At 48.3% G+C, this 27,880-nt stretch overlaps 1 protein-coding gene across 1 annotated transcript in view; it reads right to left on the bottom strand.

The window, feature by feature from the left end:
- CADM1 (cell adhesion molecule 1) overlaps nucleotides 1-27,880 on the bottom strand; it is a 304,386-nt gene that overhangs the window by 18,278 nt on the left and 258,228 nt on the right. Inside the window, exons 8-9 of the mRNA XM_056860835.1 lie at nucleotides 23,262-23,327; nucleotides 7,926-7,958 (exon numbers count right to left, since the gene is read on the bottom strand). Coding sequence (XP_056716813.1) covers nucleotides 7,926-7,958; nucleotides 23,262-23,327 — 99 coding nt within the window. The remainder of the gene's footprint in view (nucleotides 1-7,925; nucleotides 7,959-23,261; nucleotides 23,328-27,880) is intronic.

Below are 27,880 nucleotides of genomic sequence, written 5' to 3'. Positions count from 1 at the left end.
TCCGTCAAACACTTGAATTTTTTGTACTGGCCACAGGCTGAGCCGCAAACTGCTTTGTGCCCTCCTCAGAGACGAGCAGAATTCTTAAGAACGAACGGGTGAGGGGGGCCGCGTGGGCACCACAAAGGGTGCTCGTAGTCCTTCCGCTCCATTCCCCACCCACACCCACTTCAGCTTTGTCAGGTTTGAGGTTGAGAGGGATTTCCCACCTTGCACACGGGGATGCTGGAAGCCTTCCCTACAGCCCAAACATGGTTGCTCCCAATTTAAATAGGATAGCAGCAATCCAACCTCCAGATTGACCTGAGTCTGAAAAAAAGGCTCCATTAGGCAAATGTTTGCAGTGCTGGCAACTGCCTCCCGATACCTGACGGCCACATCAGTGATCTGACTGCAGGCATATTGGCTTCAGATTAAGGCCCAGGTATGCATTGCCACACCTTGCAATGCTGAGTCTCTAATGTGTCTCTGTTTAGTTTGATTGGGCAAAAAGAGAGGATGAAGACAGGTGTTTCCTTAACAGGATTTTATGTTTCTGAAAGTAGAGAATTACCATAGCTTGTTCATTGTATGTTTGCAATGTGTGGAATTGTAACTTTGGTGTGTGTGATAATCTAGAGATGGATGGAAGGATGGTAAGAGTATGTCTCATGAGATAGACATGTTGACTCATACCATACAATGCTGATTCTGTGAACTTAGGCAGTTCATGAGAGGGAGGGCATCTTGGCTGTCTTCTGGGCATGGAGTAGGGGTCACTGGGGGTGTGTGGGGGTAGTTGTGAATTTCCTGCATTGTGCAGGGGGTTGGACTAGATGACCCTGGTGGTCCCTTCCAACTCTATGATTCTGTGTGTGTTTTTGTTCTGAACTAGACATTAGGCGAGGTGGAAGGAAATGTGAGTCAGTGTTCTGTTGTGAATGCAAGCAGCATCTACTTCAACTTCATAGGGGAAACTTGGGAGATTTCAAAAGGATTTGTGCATGAGAGCCCCGTGGCACAGAGTGGAAAGCTGCAGTACTGCAGTCAAAAGCTCTGCACATGACCTGAGTTCGATCCCAATGGAAGTTGGTTTCAGGTAGCCGGCTCAAGGTTGACTCAGCCTTCCATCTTTCCGAGGTTGGTAAAATGAGTCCCCAGCTTGCTGAGGGTAAAATGTAGACAACTGGGGAAGGCAATGACAAAACCACCCCGTAAACACAGGAAACGTTGGGATGTGATGTCAGCCCATGGGTCAGTAATGACTCAGTGCTTGCACAGAGGACTACCTCTACCTTTTAACAGTGGATTGGGCTGTAGCCACCCAAGAGGTAGCTTCCAGTGTGCAAGCCCCACTGAAACCACTGGATCTTACCCAGAGGCACCCCTCCTGGTACCACAGGAGGAAGTATTTTGGAAAAGCGCTGTAATTTCCTGAACCTGTAAATCATATCATCCAAATGTACATTTGATTTTGAATTGGCTCTTCTTTCTGTCTCTCTCTCTCTCTCTAATCCACATACCCCGGCACTGTTCACAAGTGACTCATCAGGCACTCTCATTTGTAAAAGTGGCCGCAGAGCCAGCTTCATCAGACCAATCCTTGGGAAATTGCTTTATTTTTGAGACGAAATCTACCCTCCAAAAAGGGAAGGGCTTGGCGAGCAACGCCGGCCTGCCTCTCCCGCACATGCAGCTGCCCCGCTTCTCTTACTGGCTGTGGGGACAGAAGCTTTCCAAAAGATGGGGGGAGGAGGATTCTGAAAAAAGTCACTGCGATGCAGCCAAAACCAGGGCACCAGCCACCAAGCATGCGGTTATTAGAATTCGGATGATGAATGCAGACGAGGGGGGAGCAGACATGGAAACTGGCAAGTGGAGGATCTCAGCTTTGTACAGCGGATGAGTTAAAAGGCCCGTGCTTGAATGTGGCCCATGCACAGCAGCTCTCCGTTCTACCTTGAGAGGAGAGAACGACTTGGAGGAGGGGTGGCTATGTTTTTTGCATGCACACAAATTCCTCTCATTTCCACTCCTTTAGGATGCACTCCAAAAAACTTTCACTGCGTGCTTCAGCACCCCTCTTGTGATACTCGGCCTTCTACCTGTGTTGCTTTCTACTGTTCAGTCATAATGGTTATGGCAGCAGTTTTAATTTGAATTGGGTTTTTTCTTTCTTTTTTGGAGAAAATCCATCTGGTTTCACAGGTCTCCATGCCCCTCATGCATTTCTCACAGCCCACAGACATGCTGACTCCCCGTTGGGACATTGTTCAGAAAAAAATGGCCAACCCACAAACATCAGCTCACTTCTTACACACTCCAGCAAGGCAAGCCTGGGAAGACCCCCGCCCGGGAGGAAATGGGGAGAGGAGCTTCCTTGTTCTGTAGCAGCTCCTTAGGAACCAGGATCATCTTGGGAGGGAGAAAAGCATCTCATAGATCAAATTTGCCCATTGTGCCAATGCTCAAAGGCCTCCCTCATCTCCAGTGTAGAGTTATGGGGCACCTGCAGGCCCAGAGGCTGGGCTTTTTTAGGGTAGTTTTTCTTTTACCCATAGTGCAGATTCTTTCAAAGCAAACCCCATCATTTCTTGCTTATCAGCACTGGCTACAAATCTGGACAGTCTCCGAAATATGCCTTTGGTTTGACTTTTGAGTCTTTCAAAGCTACAACTGACACTTGCCTTGACTTGTGTGCCTTCATAACTAGACTGCTTCTCCAAGGAAACAGAGTACCTCCCCACTCCCTTTCTAATGAGCACTGGCTCCAAAATATCCACAGATGATGGGAAGGTTGGTGACAGGAATGCATGTTAAAATGTCCCTGCAGCTTCCGAGTAATTCACTTAGTGTTGAAGGGCAAGGACTTCAGTACACAGGCCTCCAAATGGTAAGGATTGGGATGCTTGCACTAGGTTCACCTGCTCTATGAAAACAAATGGAATTGTCTTCTTTGATCTGCGGAAGCTACAACTCCTCATCTACTGCCTTTGTGCACAGGAGGTTCTCACCTGGGTAAGCAAACTCTTCTTCAGAAACCCTCATTTGGTCCCTTTCCTTACATGGCTTCAGGAGCTTCTGAAAGTACCGGGGGAGGGGAGGGGGAGGGAGGGAGAAAGAGAGAGCACTGAGAGAGAGCAACGAGGATGATCAGGGGCCTGGAGACCAAGCCCTACGAGGAAAGGCTGAGGGACTTGGGAATGTTCAGTCTGGGGAAGAGGAGGTTGAGGGGGGACAGGATTGCTCTCTTGAAGTATTTGAAGGGCTGTCCCTTAGAGGAGGGCAGGGAGCTGCTCCTGTTGGCAGCAGAGGCTAGGACGCACAATAATGGGCTTAAATTGCAGGTGGAGAGGTACCGGTTGGATATTAGAAAAAAGTTTTTTTACAGAAAGAGTTGTTTGACAGTGGAATCAGCTACCTGGGGAGGTGGTGAGCTCCCCCTCACTGATGGTCTTTAAGGAGAGGCTGGACAAACACTTGTCATGGATGCTCAAGGCTGATCCTGAATTAAGCAGGAGTTGGACTAGATGGCCTGTAGGGTCCCTTTCAACTCTATGGTTCTATTCTATGGTGAGGGGGGGAAGAGAGAGAGAAAAACCCTGGGGCTTTGCTCCCTGCAAACAACAGAAGCCAGAAGAAACTATCTGGCTGAATCCCATCTGGGAACTCAGAAGGCAAATTCCCCCAACCTGGAAAATCTCATCCCAATTCAACATAAGCTAAGGCTTATGAGCTTGCACTCACTCTGGAGTGGGCCAGAAGGCCATTTGTCCACTCCTCTAGATCAGCGGTCCCCAGCATGGTGCCCCCTGACACCTTTCCTGGTGCTTGCCAAGTATTTTTAGGATTTGGGTGGGGCCAGGTGGGACTCCCGCCCAGCAGGGCTTCTGATTGACCACTGAAGATCTCATTGGCTGTACAGATTAAAAGAACATTCTTGGGTGGCAGCTGCCACCCCAGTGCTGGTTTTTCTCTCTCTTCCTTGCACTTCTTTCCCAGTGTATTTTTAAAAACTACTCGTATCCCCTGCACTTGGGTTTTTTCTTCTCTCTCTCTCCCTCCCTCCCCCTGTGGCTCCGCCTCCCACAGTGGCCATTTTGGGAATTCCAAAGGTGCCCGCAGCCTCGAAAAGGTGGGGGACCCCTGCTCTACATTCTCCTGCACTGCTCCACCCCCACACACACACACCTGCAATCTGTAGAGAGCCTTGAAGACCCGCACGTTCCAGGGACTCCTTTTTTTAACCCACACTGTCAATTAAGAAAAAGAGTAGGAGGCAGCGGGGAATCAGAGGAGAAGGGGTGGATTGTGAGATGGTTTTACCTTTCTTTGCAAGCTTCTGTTTGAGCGTTCACAAAAACCTAATTCCCACCCCCACCCCAGGCAGCAGGGCATGTAGTGTTTCAGAGTGTCAGACGAGGATGTGGAACACCCAGGTCCAAATCCCCACTTGTGCCACGGAAGCTCACTGAGTGACCTTAGGCCAGTCACGCTCTCCCAGCTTAACCTACCTTGCAGGATTGTTGTGAGGATAAAATGGAGGAGAGAAGCCACTTTGGGTCTCTGTTGTGGAGAAAGGTGGGAGAACTGGGTTTGATTCCCCACTCCTCCACATGAGCGGTGGACTCTAATCTGGTGAACTGGGTTGGTTTCCCCACTCTTACACATGAAGCCAGCTGGGCTAGTCACAGCTCTCTTGGAGCTCTCTCAGCCACACCTACCTCACAGGGTGTCTGTTGTGGGGAGGGGAAGGGAAGGTGTTTGTAAGCTAGTTTGATTCTTCCTTAAGTGGTAGAGAAAGTCGGCATATAAAAACCAACTCTTCTTCGTCATCATCATCATCTGTGCAAGCTGAAGGGAGTTTTCTTATCACTAACCTTAAAACCTTTTTCTGATGAGAATGCTAGAACAACATGTCAAGTGGATGTGAGCAGACTCATCACACTGAGGGCACTTTCACACATGCTGAATAATGCACTTTCAAACAACTTTCGACACACTAACAATAGTTTGTAACGTATTTTGCCATTTCACACAGTAAAATCCATCTTCAAAGTGCATTGAAAGTGGATTGAAAGTGCATTATTTGGCATGTGTGAAAGTGCCCTAAGTCAGAACATGGTCCAAGTAGGCCGGTGCAGCCTGTCCTAACAGGGCACATCTCTCGGTAGGAATCCTGGTGGAGGACAGTCCTGGATGACCTAAACTGCTCTAAACAGGATCGGCTCAGATCTAATTTAAGGATTCTGATAGACAAAGCATTGACTAAGCACTGCCTGACCCCAGTCAAACTCTGCCTGCATAAAGACAATAGCAGAAGTCGGACAAGGAGCCAGATTTTACCATTCAGTTCGACAAGAGAGACTAATGCTGAATTAAAAACGCATCCCCTACAATTGTGTGTTGATACTTCTGCCAACTGACTTGCAGCTGCTGCACTTACTCTGAAATGAGGAAGTTCACAGAGCTCTAATGCTTCTGAGGCAGCAAATAGCTTTAGAAACAGAAAATTCCTTAAAAAATGCTAAGTGTGGAGGCCAAACCACATCTGCACATGGGATAATTCAACACACAAGGAACTGAGCATTAGAATGCTCTACTGTTCATTCCTTGGCGTTGCATGAACACCTTCTAAAAGGAATCGTCCCTTTTTGAAAGTAAATTGGGTCTTCTTGGATGTAAGAGCTGGAAGATGTTTTAACAAAGTGAGTTCCAAAGTGCTTATTCTTGTTCAAACACAAGTTAGTTCATTTCAGAGGGGTGCCCCTTTGGTCTGCAGTAGAACAGCTAGATTCACGTCCAGGAGCACCTTAGAGACCAGCAAGAGCTTTTTCGGGGTATGAGTTTTTGATAGTCAAAGCACCCCTTCGTCAGGTACAAGTCAGAATGGAGAGCCCTCAGTCCTTATATCCCCATCAGAAGGTGGGAGGGGTGTTGCAAAGAAGCAACTCTGGATGCAGAGGTACAATGCACATTGTAGTCAGCTTGATAGGAAAGGTACCGTGTAGATAGTTCCACGGCATGATGAGTCCATTCTTTGCAACACCCCTCCCAAATTCAGACTGGGAGATAAGGGCTCAGGGATCTCCATTCTGACTTGTACCTGACGAAGGGAGCCTTGACTCTCGAAAGCTTACACCTCGAAAATCTTGTTGGCCTCTAAGGTGCTCCTGGACTTGAATCTAACAAATTAGTTTAGAATCAGATTCTAAACTTGATCCTAGTGAACCTCTGACTTTCTATGAAGGTCATTCATTCATAGGGTCACCATGAGTCATAAACGACTTGACGGCACTTAACATGCACACTATCCGATGTGAAGGGTACGGCCAGGATAGGGTACTGTATGCTTGATACTTGATGAATCTGTGAAGGTGGCATTGCTCAGTGGGAGCATGCAGAAAAAAGCAAGAACAGTTGCCTGACATCTCAAGTTAAATGGGGCATGGGGAGCAGGGCTGGGAAAGAATCCCCCTCCCCCAGCCAGCTGGAGCAGATAGTAATGGGCTATATGGACCAGTGGCCTGTGGAAAGGGGAGCCATACGAAGGAAGCCCTGGAACTTTGGAAGGATCCATGGCTCAGTGGCAGAGCATCTGCTTGGCATGCAGAAGGTCCCAGGTTCAATCCCCAGAACCTTCAGTTCAAAAGAACCAGGCAGGAGGTGATGAGAAAGACCTCTGCCAAAGACCCTGGAGAACTTGGCCATCTTCTGAGAATGGAGTAGGGGCTACTGTGTGTGTGTGTGTGTGTGGGGGGTAGATAGGTGTGAATTTCCTGCATTGTGCAGGGGGTTGGACCCTGGTGGTCCCTTACAGCTCTATGATTGTATGATTCTATGTGTCATATGTCCTAGCAGCTTCTTGAGTCTGATCCTGAATGACAGTCAGCCTTCCTTCTCTCAGGGCAGTCCTTCTAGGAAGAGTCACCCCCATGCCCCACTGTACCTCTCTTCAACATGCACCGGTTGTGAAGCACCTTTTCAGTCCACAAAACCCTGGTTGTATGTTTTAGTGTAATCCTTGTCATGCTTCTGATGTTTGTACATTTAAGTCCTTTCTGCCAGTGTCTTATCAGCTCTGCTGTTAGCCTGAGATACTGGACTGAACTTCAGAAATTAGGGGAGTGGGCGGGGGAAGGAGAGCCGTTTGCTGCAGACACACAGACAGACAAGCAGGGTTAGATTGCTATGTTAGGACCACCTGCAGGGGTAGTGTGTTTCCTGGCACTTTACTTGTGAGCAAGCATGGTATAGTGGTTAAGAGCAGTGGACTCTAAACTGGTGAACTGGGTTGGTTTCCCCTCCTCCACATGAAGCCTGCTGGGTGACCTTGGGCCAGTCACAGTTCTCTCCAAACTCTCTCAGACCCACCTACCTCACAAGGTGCCTGCTGGTGTGGGGGGGAAGGAATTTGTAAGCCGCTTTGAGATTCCTTAAATATAGAGAAAAGTGGGGTATAAAAACCTACTCTTCTTCTTCTTCCTCCCTGTGATACAAGAGACTATGCCAAATGTCGGTCTCAGAGTACTAAACTCTCCTGCCTCACTTGCATATTTGTGGTCTACTAAAATCTCAGGCTTTGCTTCAAAAAGCAAAATGTGACCAACAATTTTCAAAGCCCAATGTTTGCTCCGATTAGCAGTAATATGGATTACCACCTCTTGGTCCCTCTTTTCCTTCTGCTTTTCTGGGCCCTGCTGGGTTTGGGGAATTGCCAGAAACCCAGGCTGGTAGCAAGGGAATGCTAAATCCACCTCAGAAGTGATGAGGCCCGGCATTGTTTCCAGCCTCAGAAGTCATGGCATATGTATGAGATCCGTCCACTCGAAATGTGATTGTGCCAGGTGACTCGGCCACCCCCCATGCCCCGCTCCCCCACTCTCATGCTTGCCTTGCTGCTCAGCCTTGCTGAGAGAGAAGAGAAACAGGAATGCAATACCAACCGTGAACTGCCGGTTCTGTCGTCGCCGTTGTGTCTACACACGGGAACAGAGGTTTGGAGGAAGGGAAGAAACAGGAGGAACGGCATGCAAAAGGAGATGGAAAAAAATGGAACAGATAATATATGAGCAAGCTTTCAAAGAACATTGCGTGACAAGCCATAATAAAATGAAAGGCAAAAAGCATTTGAAGTGAGTTGCACTGTTTTTTAAAAAACATGCCTTGAAGCTTAAAAGCTGTGAGCCAGAGGGAGGCGATCCAAAAAGTCTTGCTCGCTTTGCCAGCAGGGATGCTTCCTGGTGGTCTAGTGTTAGGGAGACGTGCAAAGTGGGGAGAAACACCATAGCCCCCCCCCCCCCCCGCGCTCCATCCGAGACAGAAGAGGGCTCCCGACAGTGGAAGGGCCGGCCAGTCTCAAAGAGGGGGCCATCCATTCAAACATTGCCTTTGCAAAACATGCCCCCACCCCCCATTTCAACAGCCAGACCAAGGCAAAGCAGCGCCTGGATCTCCAGCTCCCCTTTCTTTTCATGCAGAGGGAAACCATGGATGCTACGCCTCGTTCTGCATCCATGTGATTCTGGGAAACAGCAACAGCGGGAAGACCTCCGCCCCCACTCACCGAAGAACCTAATGCATGAAGTGCCTTTGTCCCAAGTGGTAAAGGCAGCTTTGCCTCTAACAAGCCAGGCATGGATCATGGGGGTGGGGTGGGGTGGGAATCAACAACTGAAGAGCAGCCCAGCTTTGCAGAAACTGAAGACAGGTTTCTCACTATTTCCTTACATGAGAATTTTGGGATGGATACTAAGTAGGGTTGCCAGCTGTGGGTTAGGAAATATCTGGATATTTGGGGGGTGGAGCCTGGGGAGGATGGGGTTTGGGGAGGGGAGGGACCTCAGCAGAGTACGATGACATAGAGGCCACCCTCCAAAGGAGCCATTTTCTCCAGGGGGGATGAGCTTGGTTGTCTGGAGATCAACTGTAATGGCAGGAGATCTCCAGGTGCCACCTGGAGGTTGGCAGCCCTAATCCTCAGGGTGGCTGCACTTTATGGACTTCCTGTTGCTGAGGATGCAGCAAGGAAAAGGAACCATCCATCCCTCGTTATATAACACTGAATGGCCCTTTGCTTTGACTAAACTGGTTTACTGAGACACAGGCAAGGCGTAATGCCAGTAATTCAACTAATTTCCCAGCCTGGATCTCATTTCCTGCCACTCCCAGCCTGGATCTCATAGCTGGACCCCCTCTCTACTCCTTTCTGAGGCTGCCTTCTCCATTTTCCAAAGACTTGGGCTCCAATCTTTATCTGAGCGCCATGGAACATCCCTAGCAGGTTTGCTGTGGGGCTCTCGAAAACCATACTGAACATGCTGGAAGTTAAGCGAACTGGTTTTGTCAGGGCTCACCTGCTGTCCAGGCACGCCTCCAAATTTGAGCACGCTGACCAGCTAAGCCCTCTCTTAATTCAGCAGCTTCTGAACCCGGGCTTCTTTCCAGAGCTTAGTTTCAGGAGGGGAGCCAAGTTGGTCTGCAGGAGAACAGCCAGATTCGAGTCCAGGAGCACCTTAGAGACCAAGAAGAGTGTTTTTTTCAGGGTGTGAGCTTCTGAGAGCAACTGGTACCTGAAGAAGGGAGCTTTGATTCACTAAAGCTGATGCCCTGAAAATCTTGTTGGCCTCGAAGGTGCTCCTGGACTCGAATTGAGCTATTCCAGACCAAGCTGCCCAACGTAAACCGTTCTGCCCATCATACAGGACGGGCGAATGCAGAGACCGAGCGGTGGTTTCGCTGGAGTTTGGAACATGCTGAGAAGATCTAAGATGCCTTCCACAGTGCAGCCCCAGTGTGGCCATTTGACCTCCACAGAAAGTCTCTTTGGTTCAGCACAGGCAATGTTTCAATGAGAGAAAGCGTTCCTTTCAGCAAAAGGCCACGCAAGACAGAACGTGGCTCAAACACCACTCTGGGACTTAAGCGCTATGTTGCGAGAGGAAGCTCATGGAGGTGTTTCTCCACAGTTCACAGGCTGTACACAGAAGCTGGAGGGGGCCAAACTTTCCACAGAGTCAAAAGCAAAGCCCAGCCCCGCTCTTTTTGCAGTGAGGGCAAGGACAATGGACACTTAAATTTTCCAAAGGGCACAGGGCAAGACAAGAAAAAATAATAATGAAAAAGATATATAGATATATATATATACATATACATAACCCACATGGGGGAAAAAATCACACAATACTTACTGATTGGCACACTTTAAAATACCGAAGCAAAAAAAGAAACCCTCCACATTTGAAATAAGAAACTTCACCAAGGTCTGCGTGACAGTAATTCTCCTACACTACTAGTCCTGCCCTGCAGATCGACACAGACAGACGGGTCTCAGCTCTGAATCCAAGTCAACCGACATCTCAGGCCCATCTGTGCCGGCTCTAACACCAGGAGCACAAAAGGGTGGAGAGTAGCCTCACTTTTCACGAGTAAGAGAAAGGGAGGCCTGTCCCTATGCTACTGTTTTAGCCACCAACAAGGCATTATTTTAATTAAGTTCACTCTCAGGGGGAAGGGAACAGAGGGAGTGATGGGTAAGAACAGGTTGAGCAGTGTGTTGACTCTGGATAGGTCATTGTCTTCCCCATAGACTCAATTTATTGGTTTTCCTGGGAGGGGGGGCGTTGTGTGCACTTCCGGCTTAAATAAAACTGCACAGGGGGCAGAACTGCTGTTCATGCGCTAGAAAAAGATTATTAGTCAAGGGTTCCCACGCACAGTGCAGCTCGCTTTTCCCATCCAGGGACAGAGATCAGCAGGTAACAGACAAACAAAAATGAAACACAAAAGTTGTCAAGCGGTTAAAGGCGAACAAAGGTCCAAACAACATCATGTTGGCTGCAGCTGGAATGGCAAAGTCATGATTAGCAGATGGGCTGGATGATCGCAGCAGGAAACAAAACAGTAAATGGTTAAAGGTACACAGGCTAGACCTCCGACTCAGGCTGAAGGCTGCCTCCCCAAAGGCCCTTCTGGCTTAGCGGTGGGGCCTGGGCGTGCTTAGCATTCTTAAGGCACTTTGCAGTGATTGTCCTGAAAAGAACGGCTTCAAGTTTGAAAAGCAAGACACATCGTTTTTCCCATTCTGAAAACGGAAGGTCTAATCACACTCGTCTCTTTGGTGAGCAGACCAAGAAGGAGCGGCCAGCAATTCTACAGTATGTTGTGTTTCCAGAAACGGTCGAAGGATAAGAGGTCTACTTGCTAATGTTAAGATGACCACCCTCCCTTTCCAAATGCAAAGGATGCAGGTGGTCTGAGAATGAAGAGGAGGATGGAAGAATTCTCTGCTCAATGTTAATAGTAAGCTAAACTTACAAGGGGTCGGGGAAATGCCCCCTTTGCTTGCCCGCTCCCCCAAAACCTGCACACACACACACACCAACTAGCCCTCTGCTTTATCACAACATGGAAACCTGATAGCCAAGAAAGAACTGTCTGCCCAAACTTCCTTTTTCTATTCAGTTCTTATTGCCTTGCTTGCCCTGACCTGGATGGCCCAGGCTAGCCCGAAATCATCCAATCTGGGAAGCTAAGCAGGGTTGGCCCTGGTTGGCGTTTGGATGGGAGACCCCCACCCCCACCCCAAGGAAGTCCAAGTTTCCTGTGCAGAGGCAGGCAATGGCAAACCACCTCTGCTCATCACCACCCTAACCAGGATGACCCGAGCTAGCTTATCTTGTCACGTCTTAGAACCTAAGCAAGGTCGGCCCTGGTTAGTGTTGGGATGGGAGACCACCAAGGAAGTCCAGGGTTGCTACTACGCAGAGGCAGGCAATGGCAACCCACTTCTGTTCATCTCTTGCCTTGAAAACTCTATGGGGTTAACATAAATCAGCTGCGACTTGATGGCATTTTCCATCACCGCCAACTGTCTTGCTTTCAGTCACCACCTTTAATAGGACTCTTCTTTTAAAAAAGAAAAAAAGAAAAGAAAAAGGGCAGCCAGATACTGAAGGCAATTAATAGTTTGTGGCTGCCGAGTTCCAGCGCATGAGGAGGTTCTCTGCGAAAGGGGAGTGTGCAGGCCCCAACCACGGCCTTTGGACATCCGTCACAACTCAGCAGCAGAAAAAGAAATAATACTCATAAAAACAAAGCAGCCCTTCTCTGCGTGGGCCCCAGCTGGGCAAGATTCGGCAGAAACGGAGGCTCCTCGGTGGCACATTCTAATCCATTCTAGTGGCTCCGTTCCAACTTTCAATTATTCACTCAGTGTGACAGACTGGGGGGAAGGGGTTAAAAACTAACCCATAAAATTAGTCCACAACTTCTAACAGAATGGGCTCCACAAACAAAAATGAAAATCCAAGGGCAGGTTTTTTTTAAGGGTCACAAATTTAAAGTCCTGCAGCTGTCTGAAGCCTTTGTGTAGAAATGAGAGGCATTCAGCGCTTCGAAACCGCGTTTTCAAACAATGCAAGCGCCGGGGGTACAACCAGCACCTACCTGAGAAAGTAGCCCGACGTAGCTGGCAATAACCTTGCATTTAAGCGGAAATGATCCGGTCATCCTGCACAGATCTTCCACACTCCGCACCCCTAAGGGCCAGAGCAACCTGCCCAGCCTGCTGTGGCCAGCCAGATATGGCTGCAGGGGACCAACACAGCAGTGCGGAGACAGGATGTGCTTCTAAGCACTGCGTGATTGTAAAAAAAAAAAAAGAAGAAGAATATGCCCAGAATCTCCCATTCATTTCTGATGACTTTCAGTCCAATACATTTCATTTCGACATCACAACTTGCATGGCAGAGAGAGCACGGGAATAGGGAGGGGGCGTTCCTTCTGGGCCTCAGATCTGCTCTGAGCCGAGGATGGCGTAAGACGTCCCCTTCCGTGCTCCCGCAAGAGCACCCTCCGTAGAAGAGCAATTCCAAGGGCCGCTGAAAGCTTTCTGCGTAGCGGCCTGCTCGTACTACACCCGTGAGATAGCTTCATTTGCAGACCAGATGTTTCACAAAAATAATCAGGATCCGTTTAGTCGTTTTGTGTAGCATGGAAAATGATTGCTTGAAGCGTGGCACTGCATATTGCGCTGAGATTTAATGCTTCGTTCCACACAGCTCCGTATCCGGGCCTCTCTCTCCAGCCTCCAGCCCAGCTAAAGGAAACAGGCCTGCACAAGCCGGTGAAGCTTCTCGGTGCCGTTATCAAAAGCCGCACAATCCGCCCTTGTGATGAAGAGAAGCCACCTGTTGTTGCTGTTGCCGCCAAGGCTTATGGCACTGCTGAATGGAGGGTTCTTTTTTCTAGGGCAGGGGTCCCCCAACCTTTTGAGCCTGTGGGCACCTTTGGAATTCTGACACTGGATGGGGGGCGCAACCACAAAACGGCTGCCACAGGAAGCGGAGCCAACCACAAAACATCAAGGAGAGAGGTCATGCATACCTTTAATGGTAACTCTTGAACATTTCAGGCAGAAGCTCTGTTTAACAGGACTCCGTTTAAAATGAACATACTGTTCAAAAATAGCTTCTTGAATACACACAGGTCGTCTCCAGACACACAGTGAAGATTCTTGTCCTATGATGGCGGCTATTGCCGAAGCAACTTTTTAAAAATCTGCACAGCCAATCAGATACCCTGCTGGGCAAAAGCCCCTCCTGGCCCCGCTCACGTTCTAAAAACACTTGGCAGGCACCAGGAAAGGTGTCCGGGGGTGTCATGGCACCTACAGGCACCATAGCACCCACAAGCACCCCGTTGGGGAATCCTATTCTAGGGTGTCAGCGTTGGAAGGGCTGTTGCAGAGTACCCATCAATAGGGATTCAGCCATTCTCCACTAGACTGAACAGCAAACAGTTATTGGAGACTCCAGGGTAAACAACGGCAGCTGAGTGAAATGGGGCTTAGATGTCATCGTTCTGCTGTACACTGCCTTGGTCAGGCTATACCTGGAGTGTTGTGTGCAGTTCTGGAGGCCCCTTAGAAAAGGATGTGGACAGAATGGAGCGGGTGCAGAGGAGAGCGACGAGGATGATCGGGGGCCTGGAGACCAAGCCCTACGAGGAAAGGCTGAGGGTCTCGGGAATGTTCAGTCTGGAGAAGAGGAGGTTGAGGGGGGGCATGACTGCTCTCTTTAAGTATTTGAAGGGCTGTTCCTTAGAGGAGGGCAGGGAGCTGTTCCTGTTGGCAGCAGAGGATAGGACTCGCAATAATGGGTTTAAATTGAGGGTGGAAAGATACTCGCTGGATATTAGAGGGGAAATTACACTCAGAGCTGTTTGACAGTGGAATCAGCTTCCTTGGGAGGGGGTGAGCTCCCCCTCCCTGGCAGTGTTCAAGTAGTCTCTGGACAAGCACTTGTCAGGGATGCTCTAGGCTGATCTGCATTGACTAGATGGCCCCTTCCAACTCTATGATTCTGATTCTCTTTGTACCATGGCAGGAGCTTTTCTAATGTGCCATGCTCTTGTCTAGAAGATCACAACAGAAAAGCCCCCTCCACACACACACACACACACACACACACTAGGTAATGGTAGCTAGCAGGCTTTCCTGCATTTCCCCCCCTCCTCCACATAAGATGCAGAATTGTTCTTCAGGCACTCAAGTGAAAACAGACGCTCAAACAAGCCAAAAACAACAACAACAAGCCCTTGATGGTTATTGACTAAGCAAAGCAACACAAACTCTGCTCTGCGATTCCTTCTCAGGAGTCTCTGTGTGCGCGTGTTCCCTTCCTCCTCCATTCCCTTTTTAATGTGGTCACACAGTGGAAGAAAATGTCAGGAGATCACAACATCAACTCTAAATTAACTTGACATTTTACCAGGGACACAAAGAAGCTTCCACAGAAAGCCAGGATGATACAATAAGAAATGTGCACAGACTGAAGCCTACACTAAGGAAATCTTTTGCACCGATCTAGGAAACCCGGCTGGCAACCAAGTGCTTGCCTGAGGGATATTCACAAGCTGCATTATGAAGCCCGGAGGATGAAATGTACACCTTTCATAGAGATTTATGTTTCAATCAGTTTTTTGCAAGTTTTGAAATCTGGGTGGTGTTGGGAGAAGTCAAAGGAGAATTATGCCCATTTAGGGTTTGCAGAGCACAGGGGTCAGGTCTCTGACAGATGCCTACGAGGAAGCAACACACTGTTTATGCCAATAGGGCTCTTTTCCCCTTATATCATGAAATTGGCACAGAAAGCCCAAATCTAAGCATGTCTTCCCAAGCAGCATGAACACATTTTGGTCTCCAGCAAGTCTTCTCCAAACGTTGACATAGGAAATGGAACAACTCGAGTCGAGTCCAGGAGCACCTTAGAACCCAACAAGATTTTGGGAGTATTTGCTTTCAAGAGTCAAAGCTCCTTTCTAGCTGCTCTACTCCAGACCAACACGACTACCCTCTGGAACTACAGAAAATGGAAGAAAGACATTTTAAGCCAAACCATACATCCCACCCCATCTGACACTCATTGGGTTTCAGAAAATCCGAGCATCTGTTTTGGGGCCTCTCATGAAATATGCCCACATCCCATTCCCAAGGAACTGTCTGCCATTACAGACAAAGGCCAGCTCTGCTTTTTATAATTTCCTTGTTGCCATGATGTATCTTCACTGCACACTAAAGAGTCTGCACACAAACAAAGACATACACACAAAACCCACTGTGCCGTTCTTTTTTTTAAAAAAGGCATTCCCATGTGGGGGAAAGAAAGGAAACTCATTCAAGCTGTGGTGAGAGTGAGCATGAGGGACCAGGAGGTTGCTTCTGATTGTACCAGCATCCCTGCTGAAGCCATAATGGGATCTCCAACCTAGACATGATCAAACACGTCAGCTCCACCACGAAGGCCTCCATGGAAGGAATGGAGGACGACCTCCATCCCATTAGCACGGAAGCCAAGAGACAAACAAGATCTAGCCATGGGGAAGGCAGCAAGCCCAGGCCTGCCTTTGCCACCGGCACAAAAAATCAGAGGCATAGTTGGGAGGAAAAAGAATAGATCAATCGGGGGGCAAGATAAAGTGAACACACACACACACACACACACACACACACACGAGACTCTTAAAAATAAATCCTTTTGGATTAAAAAAACACAAATATTAAAAACATTTAATTATCGCGCAGGAAGTAGCTGTCCAAATGGAGTGTTTCAAGGGAAGACTCCAGGGGCCATTTAAATTATGCAGCTTGTTCTGCCATATCATACTGTACATCTTAATGAATAAAGCCACAAGGACATTTTGAAAGGATATAAATGGGCCGGGGGATTTTTTTGGGTGTGGGGGGAGGGCTTGCCAGCAATGCAGCCAGCATGCCCAAAGGCTACTGGGACACCAACACAAGTGACAGATGCATTTTCCAAGGCTACCGAATCCCAGAATACCTCAGCAAACCGATCTCTATTAGAGAAAGACCTGGTGCCTCTCCTCAACAGAGACCAATGAACAGTAAAGAATTCCTGTGCGTTATGATCACCAAACTTAAAAAAAAAAATCTTTGGGGCTCTACAGGTGAATCCAAAAGAGGTTTAGAGATGGAATTAATTTGATACCCGGACAAGAGCCCTTCAGAGCAGCGTTTATTCGGTTTCTTTCAGAAAGCACGTTCTCCACGCAAACGATGGCCATCAAGACGGGGACCCGTGATGCGTACTGGGGGTCTTCTGGGCCGAGGGCCGTGCTGAGCAATCTCTTAGGTGACGTCGGCCCCTGCCTGTCTCCATAGGAAAAGCTGAGCGTCAACAGAGCCCCCCCCCCCCCGGGGAATCTACAGGAGCCGGCAGAAGCTTTAATTTTGGGCTCCCATCTGGAAATGGGATCTCTTGAGCTTTTTGGGCGATGTGAGCAACCACGCTTCGAGGCATTCTGGGCCTGCCCACATCTGTCTGTTCCCCGAGTGCGGGAAGGGGCACGCACAACAGCCGAAATGATCTGGAGCCCCTCGAGGCTTTTAGAAAAGCAGTTTTTTTTCCTGAGACTGCTGCATAAAATGTTGGTAATTATGCTAATTTCATTTGGAGAATGGTTTTCAGTTACACAAACCTTTAGCACAGAGCGAAGAAAATACATTCCCGGAGCTTTATACTGGTGTTTAATCATTGGTGTTTGGCTGTTGAAGCTTTTAAAGCTAATGGGTGGCTCTAAAGCACTAGAGAACACAGGGGGGTGAAGGGAAATTCATTTCTCTACCCATTTGTCAGGTCATAATACACAAGGTAAATTTAAGACGGCAGCCCTCTCTCTAGCGGGAAAGGGAGCCATTCCATTCTCTAACCTTTAATCTGTTTGGAGAGAGGAGCCCAAGTTAAATTCCACCCGTGCAGACAGCAAGCCTTCCGGATAAGATAAATACATACGCAGCTTGTCTGCTAAGACACAGCAACCCAGCAAGATCCCATCCATCAAAAACAGGGATTTGACAAAGTTGTTCTAGTAGCAATCTCAGCTTAACTACGCCTCAGTGCCGGATCGTTTGTTACCACAAGGGCATTTTGTGCGGAGGGAAGAGGCCGCTCCTGAGAAGCGGCAAGACAAGGGTGGATGGAATGCCTCTATTAAAGCAAGGGGGCTGGAGCAACCCTCTTAAAGAATCGCGTTGACGTCTATTTAACGGGGCATAAAGGAAGAGCAAAAAATAATTACATAAGGCAATATCCGTGCCAAATCCAGCGACCAAGCAACTGCTCAAGCGAGAAGAGGCTAATCCTGAAACAGCCCGGCTAAAATGCCACGTGTGTTTTCAGCACATGCACGGTGAGATTCGGAGCCCGTTTTACTGCCTGCTCCAGAAGGTGACGTCTCCTAACCAGCACCAGGAGGTAACTGAGGCTTCTGTGCCCTCGTTCCCTGGCCTTCTCGGGCAACGGGTTGGCTGCTGTGTGAAACTGCGCTGCTGGCAGAGGTGCCGGGCCCAGCAGGGGAAGGGGTCGGGTGCCCAAGGGAGGCAGGCCCACCCATTTCATGTAGGACAATGACCCAGCAAGAGGAAGACAGCCCCCTCAAAAAGGCAGCCATTTCCTCCACCATTGTAACATTTAAATTTTCAATATTTTTTCCCTTTTCTTTCTTAGTTTTGTGGAAACCTAGCAGTTGACACCCTACCCTGTACTTGAGTCCAGTGCCCAGATCTAATGATCCACACTTTGAGGTCCCAGTTCAGAGTTAGATATAGGACAATCCTTATGTACATTGCAGACAAATACAACATATTTTCAGCAATATGTCTATCATTTAAATGTGGATAATTCTGGATAATGCTAGGAAAAGTTGAGGGCAGCAGGAAAAGAGGAAGACCTAAAAAGAGATGGATTGACTCAATAAAGGAAGCCACAGACTTCAATTTGCAAGATCTGAACAAGGCTGTCAAAGATAGGACATTTTGGAGGACTTTCATTCATAGGGTCGCCATGAGTCGGAAGCAACTTGACGGCACTTAACACACACACAATTCTGGCAACAATTAATATGCTATAATGTGTTTAATGATAACAGATTGTTAAGGAGTTTGGTGTTTGTCACGTCTACCAAGTGCCGCTGTCGCCCCCGGGGTCTCTGCCTTGGAGGAGGGTCCGACTGGAGGAGCCTCCTCAGCCTCAGACCAGTCTGAGGGAGAGTCAGAGCTTTCCTCCCCATCGAACACAGCCAGGTTGTCGAGAGTTCAGCTCAGCCTCTCCAACCTCTTGCTGCAATCCTCCCCGGCCGAGGCTCCTCTCTGGCATTATATCCCCTCCAGGCCAGAGAGGTCCCGCCCCTGGCCAGCCCCAGGCCTGCCCCCGGAAGTCCCAAACAAGGTCGGATGGTTGTGTTCATTGGTTGAACACATTGCCGCCAGCCTGCAGGCTCTTTCCCGCCCCGCCCGCGCCCTTCTGACGCTCAGCTGTTGAGCAGGGCGGAGTTCGCCGGCGCGAGTCATTCCGGCTGCGTCAGGTGCTGGGGCTTGGTGGTTGGTCTCGCCGTCCCTTTGTCGGCTTGTACTCTCGCTGCTTTGTTGGGAGCCTGGGGGAGGAGAAAGAGGTGAGGCGTCGCCGCCGTGCCTGCCCCAGGAGGAGCTGGCATCTCCGCTGCTTTTCTCCGTCACTCCCGCGGTGAGTGGGGTCCTTGCGGAGAGGCCTGGTGGGGGGTGTATACGGCCTGGGCGGCTCCCGGAGGGGCTCGTCCCGGGACAGTGTTTTCACTGTTACGGCGTTTAACTTGATATCCAGATACTCTGGCAATCCTACATATTGTGACTGCATGAGATTATTTGTCCAAATAATACTTTATTTTGTTTACTACGAAATTGGTTTCCTACCTTCATTTTTTTCCCCCTACCTCTCAGAGAGCAAAAATTAAGATACATATACTAAGGTTGTATATGGTGCAGCAGGTTGTAATTCTCTCTCAAGTATTGGGTATATTTGCAATTTTTCTTATAGAAAACAAGACATTTATACTGTTAAATCCCATCAGTACCATAATCTGTACAATTTTATAAACTATGTTATAAATGATGCATTTTATGTTATTAAATCAATAAAATAAGTTTAGGTTTGATGGGAAAGTATGGCATATGTTTCAATTTCCCCAAAAAATTCCATCCCCCCACCCCCAAGAAAAAAAAAGCCCTGTGGTTTCAGAATTTCCAAAAATGTGAAATCTCTATATGCGTATGCCAGGTACAGGTATGTACACACCCACCCATCCACCAGGGGAAACCCATGAGTACTGTGGGTTATCAGAAAGAGGCCTCACAATCTGCCAACCTTGTTGAAATTTCAGACTGCTCATAGCAAGCAAGTAGATTGCAGTAATCTAGGTGACAGCCAGATGACAGCTGGTGTCACATGACTGTCAATGACTTGGCAGTAAATCTGGACTGAACCGGTTTAAGCAGGTTGAGACCTGGCCACTGGGCAGCTCACTGTCGATTGGCTGCTGGACAGGGCCAGATATGTATATATGTTGTACAGTACTTGTATAGTGTGTGGGTTGTGGATTGTAGATGCTAAGCGGAGCGCTCTGTCATTGTGAATAAAAGAGCACTTATTTATACGTGCTGAGTCTGCTGTGTTCACTCGTCTACTGAGCTGTAGAGCGCTTCTAACAACGGCAATAGGGTTATGGGCCCAGTTCAGCTCAACTGCGCTACGTCCTGGAGGTTCTGAGCAGAGGTACTATCTGTGGAACAAGGGCTGTGGTGAGCAGAAGGTTGAGTGAATGTCTGAGGTTGAATCAGACGGAGCAGAGGAGGTGACCAGCCAGTCTGCTAGCAGCAGTGCGTCCGAAGCGGAGGAGGAGAGCAACACAGAGGAGGAGCAGCAGGGAGTGGAAGAAAGTATGGCTCAAGCTGCAACGTCCTTGCTTGTGGAGAAGCTCACTTCTACCAACTACAATGTGTGGGCGCTACGTATGCAACACTACCTTAAAAGAGAGGCACTGTGGATTTATGCCTCCAACCCCCCAGACCCAGAGACAGCTCAAGACGTGGTGAAAGACGAGAAGGCACTGGTTATAATTGTACTCAGCGTAGCCGACGACCAGCTGGTCTGTCTGGCTCCTGAATAAGGCCACGGGCAATGTCCAGAGGAGGACACCAAGGAAGAGAACAGCTTATCAGCAGCAGTTCCTGCAATCGAGTTAAGCTGTAGATCAACAGGTGGAGCTAAGCTTCAAGCTTAAAAACAAAACAGAACAGAACAAAACAAAGTTAGAAGTACCCTGAGGGAAACGTGGTAAATTAAACTCCACAGAATCAGGGTGGAAGGTTCACAGAGAAATCGTCTTATACCCAAAAAGAGCCAGGAGTGGAGAAAGCCACAGCAAAAGGGGAATGAGTCTGTTCTTGGTAAAATAGGTGGCCGCCATATTCAACTTAGCCTAGCTTCCCTTTTTAAAACAGAGGAAATACTATCACTACCAACAACACAAAAGTTTGCACTCGAGGAACCAGTTTGTGGTCAACTTTGGAGCTGCGTGAAAATCACACAAACACCTGTTGACATCGTCCCATGTGGGTTCTACAATGGAAAAAAAATGCTTCGTAGTTGTGTCCTGTTATCCAGCTGACCAAAGTTTTTCCCTGCAGCTTAGTGGTAGCATCTTCTTTAGCCACATGTCTGACTCAGATCCTCTCCTACGAGGTCAAATTATCTGTAAACCGACCAGCAAAATTGCTATAAAAATTCACTGTTCCTCGTTCAAAGGGCACTCCATTGGACTGGCCAAAACCAACTTGCCAATCAGGGCACAGTTTCTGAACATGGACATACTTGGATTTGAACATCTACTCTGTTCAACTGGAAAGGCAGCAACTCCAGCATCTTAAAGTGGCTGGGCCACTACTGCCTCACCTGGACTACGCAAGAAAAAAAAAAGACTGTGCCAGTGCAATTCTATGTAGAGCTACTCCAGTCTAAGCCAACTGAAATGAATGGGCTTGGACGGGGGTAACTCTCCTTAGGATTGCACAGTGAATGTCTCCTAGATGCACACATCACTACAGGAAACAGAATTATGCAGGCCATCTAGAAAAGATTGCACCGTACAAATTCCAGAGATGCTGACCAAACATCCCATGAAAGCAGAGCTTTAAGGAGTGACTGAGGGAAACGTTAAGCATCACAAAGGAACCAACGATAGCCAAAGGCTGGTCTCTGTAGCTGATAGGAAGTTTCAAGCTACATCTTTATCATATTTAATCTCCTCTTCTGTTCTAACTCAAGAAACTTTGCCATGATGGTTCAAGGTGAGGAGGCCGCTCCAAAACCAGCTGTAGTGTTGACTGCATTGAGCAGATAGCTGGCCAATCAAATAAGCCTCCAAGCCTTCTTTCCCCCTCCCACTGCCACAGGGCTGGCCTTCTCTTTGAGGAGGCTGATACGCTCAGAAGTGTCTTCCGTATGGCAAGGCATGCACATGGAGTGTCTCATTGGCCAACACAAGCAGAAGATGCGTGGACAAGATGAGGGGAGGCCCCCAGCACTGTGGGAGAAAACCACTCGGGTGACCAAAGAGCAGGCGCGGGGGTGGGTAGTGACACTCATTTCTCAATATCCTGAAAGGAGAAAAATGCAACAAGACAAAAAGCCAGACGACATGACAGCAAATGATGGTTAAGGCGTACTGGAAAAGAAAGTTCCGTTATTTGCAGGTGTATATACAGGTGTTTCTGAATCTCAGAGAAAGCAAAGCGTGTGACCTAGGACAGGAGTGTCAAGGGAGAAAAGGCACAGCGGCAGCTGAAAAGGTGAAGGGTGACCACTGGATTCAGCCAAGGGGGCGCTGTCACAGGATCACCATGTGCTTGCAAAGAGAGCCGGCGCAATCTCACCTTCCTTACTGGGCTTGGCTTGGCACTTCTGTCTCCAAAAATGAAAGAAAGCTGCAACAAAAATATCCAGAGGATGGTGATAACCATGAAAGACGGATTGGGACCCCCATGGCTGAGTATGGTGGACAAAGAGATGGGGGGCAGAAAAGGGGTGCCAGGAAAAAATGGCGTTTGAGGGTTTGATTGCATGGGATGAACCTGGGCTCAGAATGGCAGATGAGAGGTGGCCACTTATGGCTCAAAAGGGGGCTGGCTTAGGAAGAACCACGGAAGAGCCACGTCGTGTCACTGACTACACAAACTTGCAGCTGGAGGGTCAGGAAGGAGATCGGTTATGGTACTTGAAAATAAAAATGTCTCATACGATGAAAAATAGTTCTATTACTGAAAGCAAAGTTTAAAAGGAGTCATCACTGTGCTCCAAAAGATAAATGTCTCAGTCTGAACCTGACAGGGGCCTTTATTTCCTGACTCCCTCAGGTAGACACTCCCCAAAATGGGTTCTTGTTTGCAACCTGCCGTAACAAGCGATCCTGTTTGAGGAGGCAAAACAGCAAAGTCTTGCAGTACCTTAAGGACTAACTAATTCAGAACGGCAGTTCCTTCCACAAGCTCTGAGCTTCTACATTCAGAGGCACAGGCATTCAACCTCTGAATGCCAGTGCCAGGAGGCAACATCAGGGGAAGGCCTCGGCCTCTATGCCCTGTTGTTGGCCCTCCAGAGGAACCGGTTGGCCCCTGTATGGGGCAGGATGCTGGACTGGATGGACCCTCACTGGTCTGATCCAGCAGGCATCTTCTGATGTTCTTAAGACTCTGCCACAAAGACTTGGTTAGCTTTCCATTGCCAGCGTTCCTAACCCCCTCTAGTCTCAAGAGATGGCAAAAAGAAACACGGTAAGTCAAGAACACGTGGAAGAGATGGAAGGCCTCCCCACTCCCACCTCTGTCCAGAAATAGGCAATGTGCACACACAATAGGGCAGTCTTTCCCAGTGGTTATGAAGGTACCATACCTGTGGCGGTGGTGGTGGAGGGCATGATGGTGGTTGTTGTGGGTGGAGGGAGAGTTGTGAGGGGATCTAGATAAAACATAAAAAGGAAAAAAAAAAACGGGAAAAAGCAAATTAAAAATAAATAAGCAGAACACAAAACTGATCAATAAATTAGAAAACAAAACAAAATGAAGGATGACCGTGACACACCTTTGCCCACCTCAATGAAGCGGAAACGGCAGGGCTGGACCCTGGCAGGAAGCCCACCCGGGCTGAGACCACCAAGGTCCAACAGCCTGCCGCTGCCTCCCGCCAAGATCAGGGCGAGAACAAAGAAGCCACACAAAATTAGTCATTGATGCAAACGACAGAGGGGAAAGATGACATGGAAACAGCCTTTCAAAGAGAAAGAGACGGGTGGGGGGGAGCAAAAAGGGGGAAGAATCGACTAGAGCAAACAAGCAACATGTTTTCTATGCCAAGGAGGACAGCTTGCAACACACAAAGAGAAGAATGGCGCTTTGTCTGTTTCTTCCTTTAAAAAAGGAGATTTTATATCTGAAATTAGGGGCTGGGGGAGGGGCGGGGGCTGGGGGCCGCTCTCCCGCTGTGCTTAACAGACTAAATACCAACAGCCAAGGAGTACGACTCTCTCTGCCTCTCTCCAGAGCAGTTAACTTCATTATTCTTCCTCCATCAATACATCCCAGCAGGACATAAAACTACTTCTAAGCCAGTAATAAATACAAAAGGGAACGAGAATGTCACGACTAAATATCAAGTTGAATGCATGGAAGATTTTAGCGAGATTTCCTTTAAAATAAAGTCACTGTCTTTGCGACTTATAAATATTAATGTTTTGCACTGGCTCCTGCTCCCCCACACCCCCGCCAAACACACATCCTCTATTGGCACAACCAGATGGAGATGAAGGGGATTTTGCTCCCTCCCCTTTAAAAAAATCCTCTGAAACTAAACACTATGTATAGAAGACACTTGACCCGCAAAAGCCAACAGGCAAACAATCTCCAGGAACATCAAATATTTATACAGAACAGGCAGTTTCCCGACTTTATGAAAAGTTTTGGGGGTGGAGGGGAGAAAGACGGGGAAGAGAGGGGAAGGAAGACGACACCCACGTCTGGATCAGCGCCCAAATGATCAAACTGAATGTGTTAAGTAGAGCGCCAGACTTTGCACTCTGCAATGAATCTGGAATAATAGAGCATGAAACGGTTTGGAGGCTTTTGATTTTTAAATTTTATCTTCAGCATGTCACCCTTCTCATCACTGATACAGCTGCTACTCTTTTATCTCCGAGTGAGCTCTCAGATTTTCTAATTAATACATCCCAACTTTAATTATGTGCTTCACCTTTACTGTGCTTGGCGCAACGTCCTCGGGAGACGGGAAGTCCCACCTGGGTGCAGCAGCACCGGGGAACTAACATTACTGCCGAAGGACACCCAGAGGTCTGGGCAGCTGTCCCCAGCAAAGGCGGTGCCCACGTCCACATCTCTGTCAGCCTGCACCTCCATGCGCTTGAGAATCAGCACCACTGGCTAAGATAAGGATTCCACTGCCTATGGACAGATCTGTTGGGATGGAAGGTCAGGCCAGAACCAAAGGGTTGAAATTAAATCAAAAGAGTTTCCGTCTAGACATTAGGAAGAACTTTCTAACAGTTAGAGCGGTTCCTCAGTGGAACAGGCTTCCTCGGGAGGTGGTGGGCTCTCCTTCCCTGGAGGTTTTTAAGCAGAGGCTGAACAGCCATCTGTCAGCAGTGCTGATTTTATGACCTTAAGCAGATGATGAGAGGGAGGGTACCTTGGCCATCTTCTGGGCATGGAGTAGGGGTCACTGGGGGTGTGGGGGGAGGTAGTTGTGAATTTCCTGCATTGTTTTCTGCAGGTTGGACTAGATGACCCTGGTGTTCCCTTCCAACTCTATGGTTCTATGAAGCAACCTATCAGAACCACGTGCTGGCCATAAACTCTGTCCCCAAGGCCCAAAGAGTTGCCTTGCTGGGTCAGACCAAAGGCACATCAAAACAAGTGTTTGGTCTCCAAGAGTGGCTGGCCAGAGACTGCCAGGTGTCCACAAGGAAGGCACAAAGGTGATGGGCTTCCCTGTTATTTGCTACGAGAACCTGGTATCCAAGCGGCACTCTTTCCCAATAGGACAGGCCTATTTTAGCTGTCACAGCTGATGGCTGTCGACAGGCCTGTCTCCCACCTGAAGGTGTCCAGAATTTCGCAAAAGCCACCCAAGTGCTGATTCAGCCTTGCCTGCAGCTGTATGGAAGAGGTGTCCACTGGGGTCGTCCTTTTTTGCTTTGGGAGGGATGTGGTTCCTTCTTCTAGAATCACCACCTGGCTGGTAAGGGTGAATCAGTTCCAAGAAAATGGCTCTATGCTCTTGTGTGGCTCCCATTGATTTCAGTGGGGCTTGTGCAAGGCAACTTCAGGTGTGCATCCGAGTGTCCCATCCCATTCTCCGGCTGCCAAGAGGGCCTCCCCTCTTCCAAACACCCTCTCGTTGACAGCCTTGCTTAGGTCTTGCACACTGAAGGCTGTAGCTTCCTTGATGGAGTCAACCTACCTCACATTGGGTCTTCCTCTTTTCCTGCTGCCTTCAAGTTTTCCTAGCATTATTGCCTTTTCTGGTGACTCATGGCTTCTCATAATGTGACCGTCGCATGATACCCTCAGTTTAGTCATTTTAGCTTCAACGAAGACATTCAGGCTTGATTTGATCTAGAACCCACTGATTTATCTTTTTTGGTGGCCCATTCAGAGTTATTCTTACTGTTTAGAAGTTTTCCAGGGTAAGAGAGGAAGGGGACACAAATGTGGGATGCCTGCCTTTGAGACTAGACACACCAAGAGGGAAGACGGAATGTGATCCTTCCAAAGCCGGCATCTTCAACCCTTCTTCCTCATCAACCCTGCTGCTCTCTGTGCCTGCAGCAATGAGGTGGGTGATGACCACAAACAAGGCTTCTTCAGTAGTGGCACCTCAGCTGGCACCATGCTATTCTTTTTTAGCACCAGGTCAAAACATTCCTTTTTATCCAGGCTTTTAAATTAAGTGATTGATCTTCACTTCAGAAAGGATGTGGACATAATTGAGTGGGTGCAGAGGAGAGCAACGAGGATGATCGGGGCCTGGAGACCAAGCCCTACGAGGAAAGGCTGAAGGAGTTGGGAATGTTTAGTATGGAGAAGAGGAGGTTGAGGGGGGACATTATTGCTCTCTTTAAGTATTTGAAGGGCTGTCACTTAGAGGAGGGCAGGGAGCTGTTCCTGCTGGCAACAGAGGATAAGACTTGCAATAGTGGGTTTAAATTGAGGGCAGAAAGGTACCGGCTGGTTATTAGGAAAAACTTTTTTTTACAGAAAGTGTAGTTCAGCAGTGGAATCGGCTGCCTAGGGAGGTGGTGAGCTCCCCCTCACTGGCAGTCTTTAAGCTGAGGCTGGACAAGCACTTGTCAGGGATGCTCTAGGCTGATCCTGCATTGAGCAGAGGGTTGGACTAGATGGCCTGTATGGCCCCTTCCAACTCTATGATTCTATGAGCTTTTAAAATTGTTTTTATAGCCTGCTTCTACGCCTGAGGACTGTTTTATGAGAATCACTTCAGGTGGCTGAATGTTTTGTCCTGGGTTTTTTTAATGCTTTGGTTGAGTTTTAAATATTTTGTTAACATAGGATCTGCCATGTTATGGTTCTATCATGCTTGTAAGCCACCTCAAGCAATTTCGCTGGAAAGGTGGCATATGCATTTTCTAAATAAATAAATAAACAGCCAGCTTCCAGGGTTCACTTTCATGTCCCATTAACTCACTCACAAAGATAATCCTGTCTTGTTCTATGCTTCAGGAGAGCCCTCGGTCATTGTTTCTTTGGGAGTTCTCCCATATTCATGCACAGAAGGAAGCCAATCACACAGGGGAGCTTTTTAAAAATACCTTCCCAGGATCAACCCTGAGCAGGACGGCAACTCCATCATCTCAGGTATGGCTCACATGGGCCTTGGAAGTCAATCTTCTTGGCTTGAATTTCTACAAGAGCCTCCAGCAGTCAAAGATCCTCTTGGTAGCCCTGATTGTAGTTTGGGTCTTCCAATTTCTTACATGTTTCCTACAAATCCACCGCTGACACTTTAAAGAGAATCCTTAATCTACATTATCAAAGGCCTATCTTTTTTGAGGTATTCCATCTGTATATGTAGGAAGTCAATTTAGGCAGATGGGCAGGGGTGGAAGAAGGTACGCAGTTACTGAAGCAATGTGTGTAGACAGAGATTTTGTGAGGCTTCCGTTGAAGAGGGGCATTGTGGAGATGACAATCCATGTCCCCCATGGCCCTAAGGAAGACATCTAACTCAAGAGGGCTGTGACTCAGAGGGAGAGCGTCTGCTTGGCATTCAGAAGGTCCTGGGTTCAATCATGGACACCTCTCATTAAAAGCATCAGGTGGGCAGGGTGTGTGAAAAACCTCCTGAGACTCTGGAGAGCTCCTTGTCACAGTAGGCAACACTGCCCTTGATAGGACCAAGGATCTGAATCAGTATAAGCAGCTTCACACATGTTCATGTATTTCCTTCCATGGAGACACAAGTCAACTGCTAAAACCCAG

This window comes from Euleptes europaea, chromosome 14, assembly GCF_029931775.1.
Source record: "Euleptes europaea isolate rEulEur1 chromosome 14, rEulEur1.hap1, whole genome shotgun sequence".
Classification (NCBI taxonomy): domain Eukaryota; kingdom Metazoa; phylum Chordata; class Lepidosauria; order Squamata; family Sphaerodactylidae; genus Euleptes; species Euleptes europaea.
This window is presented reverse-complemented; position numbering and strand designations above follow the sequence as displayed.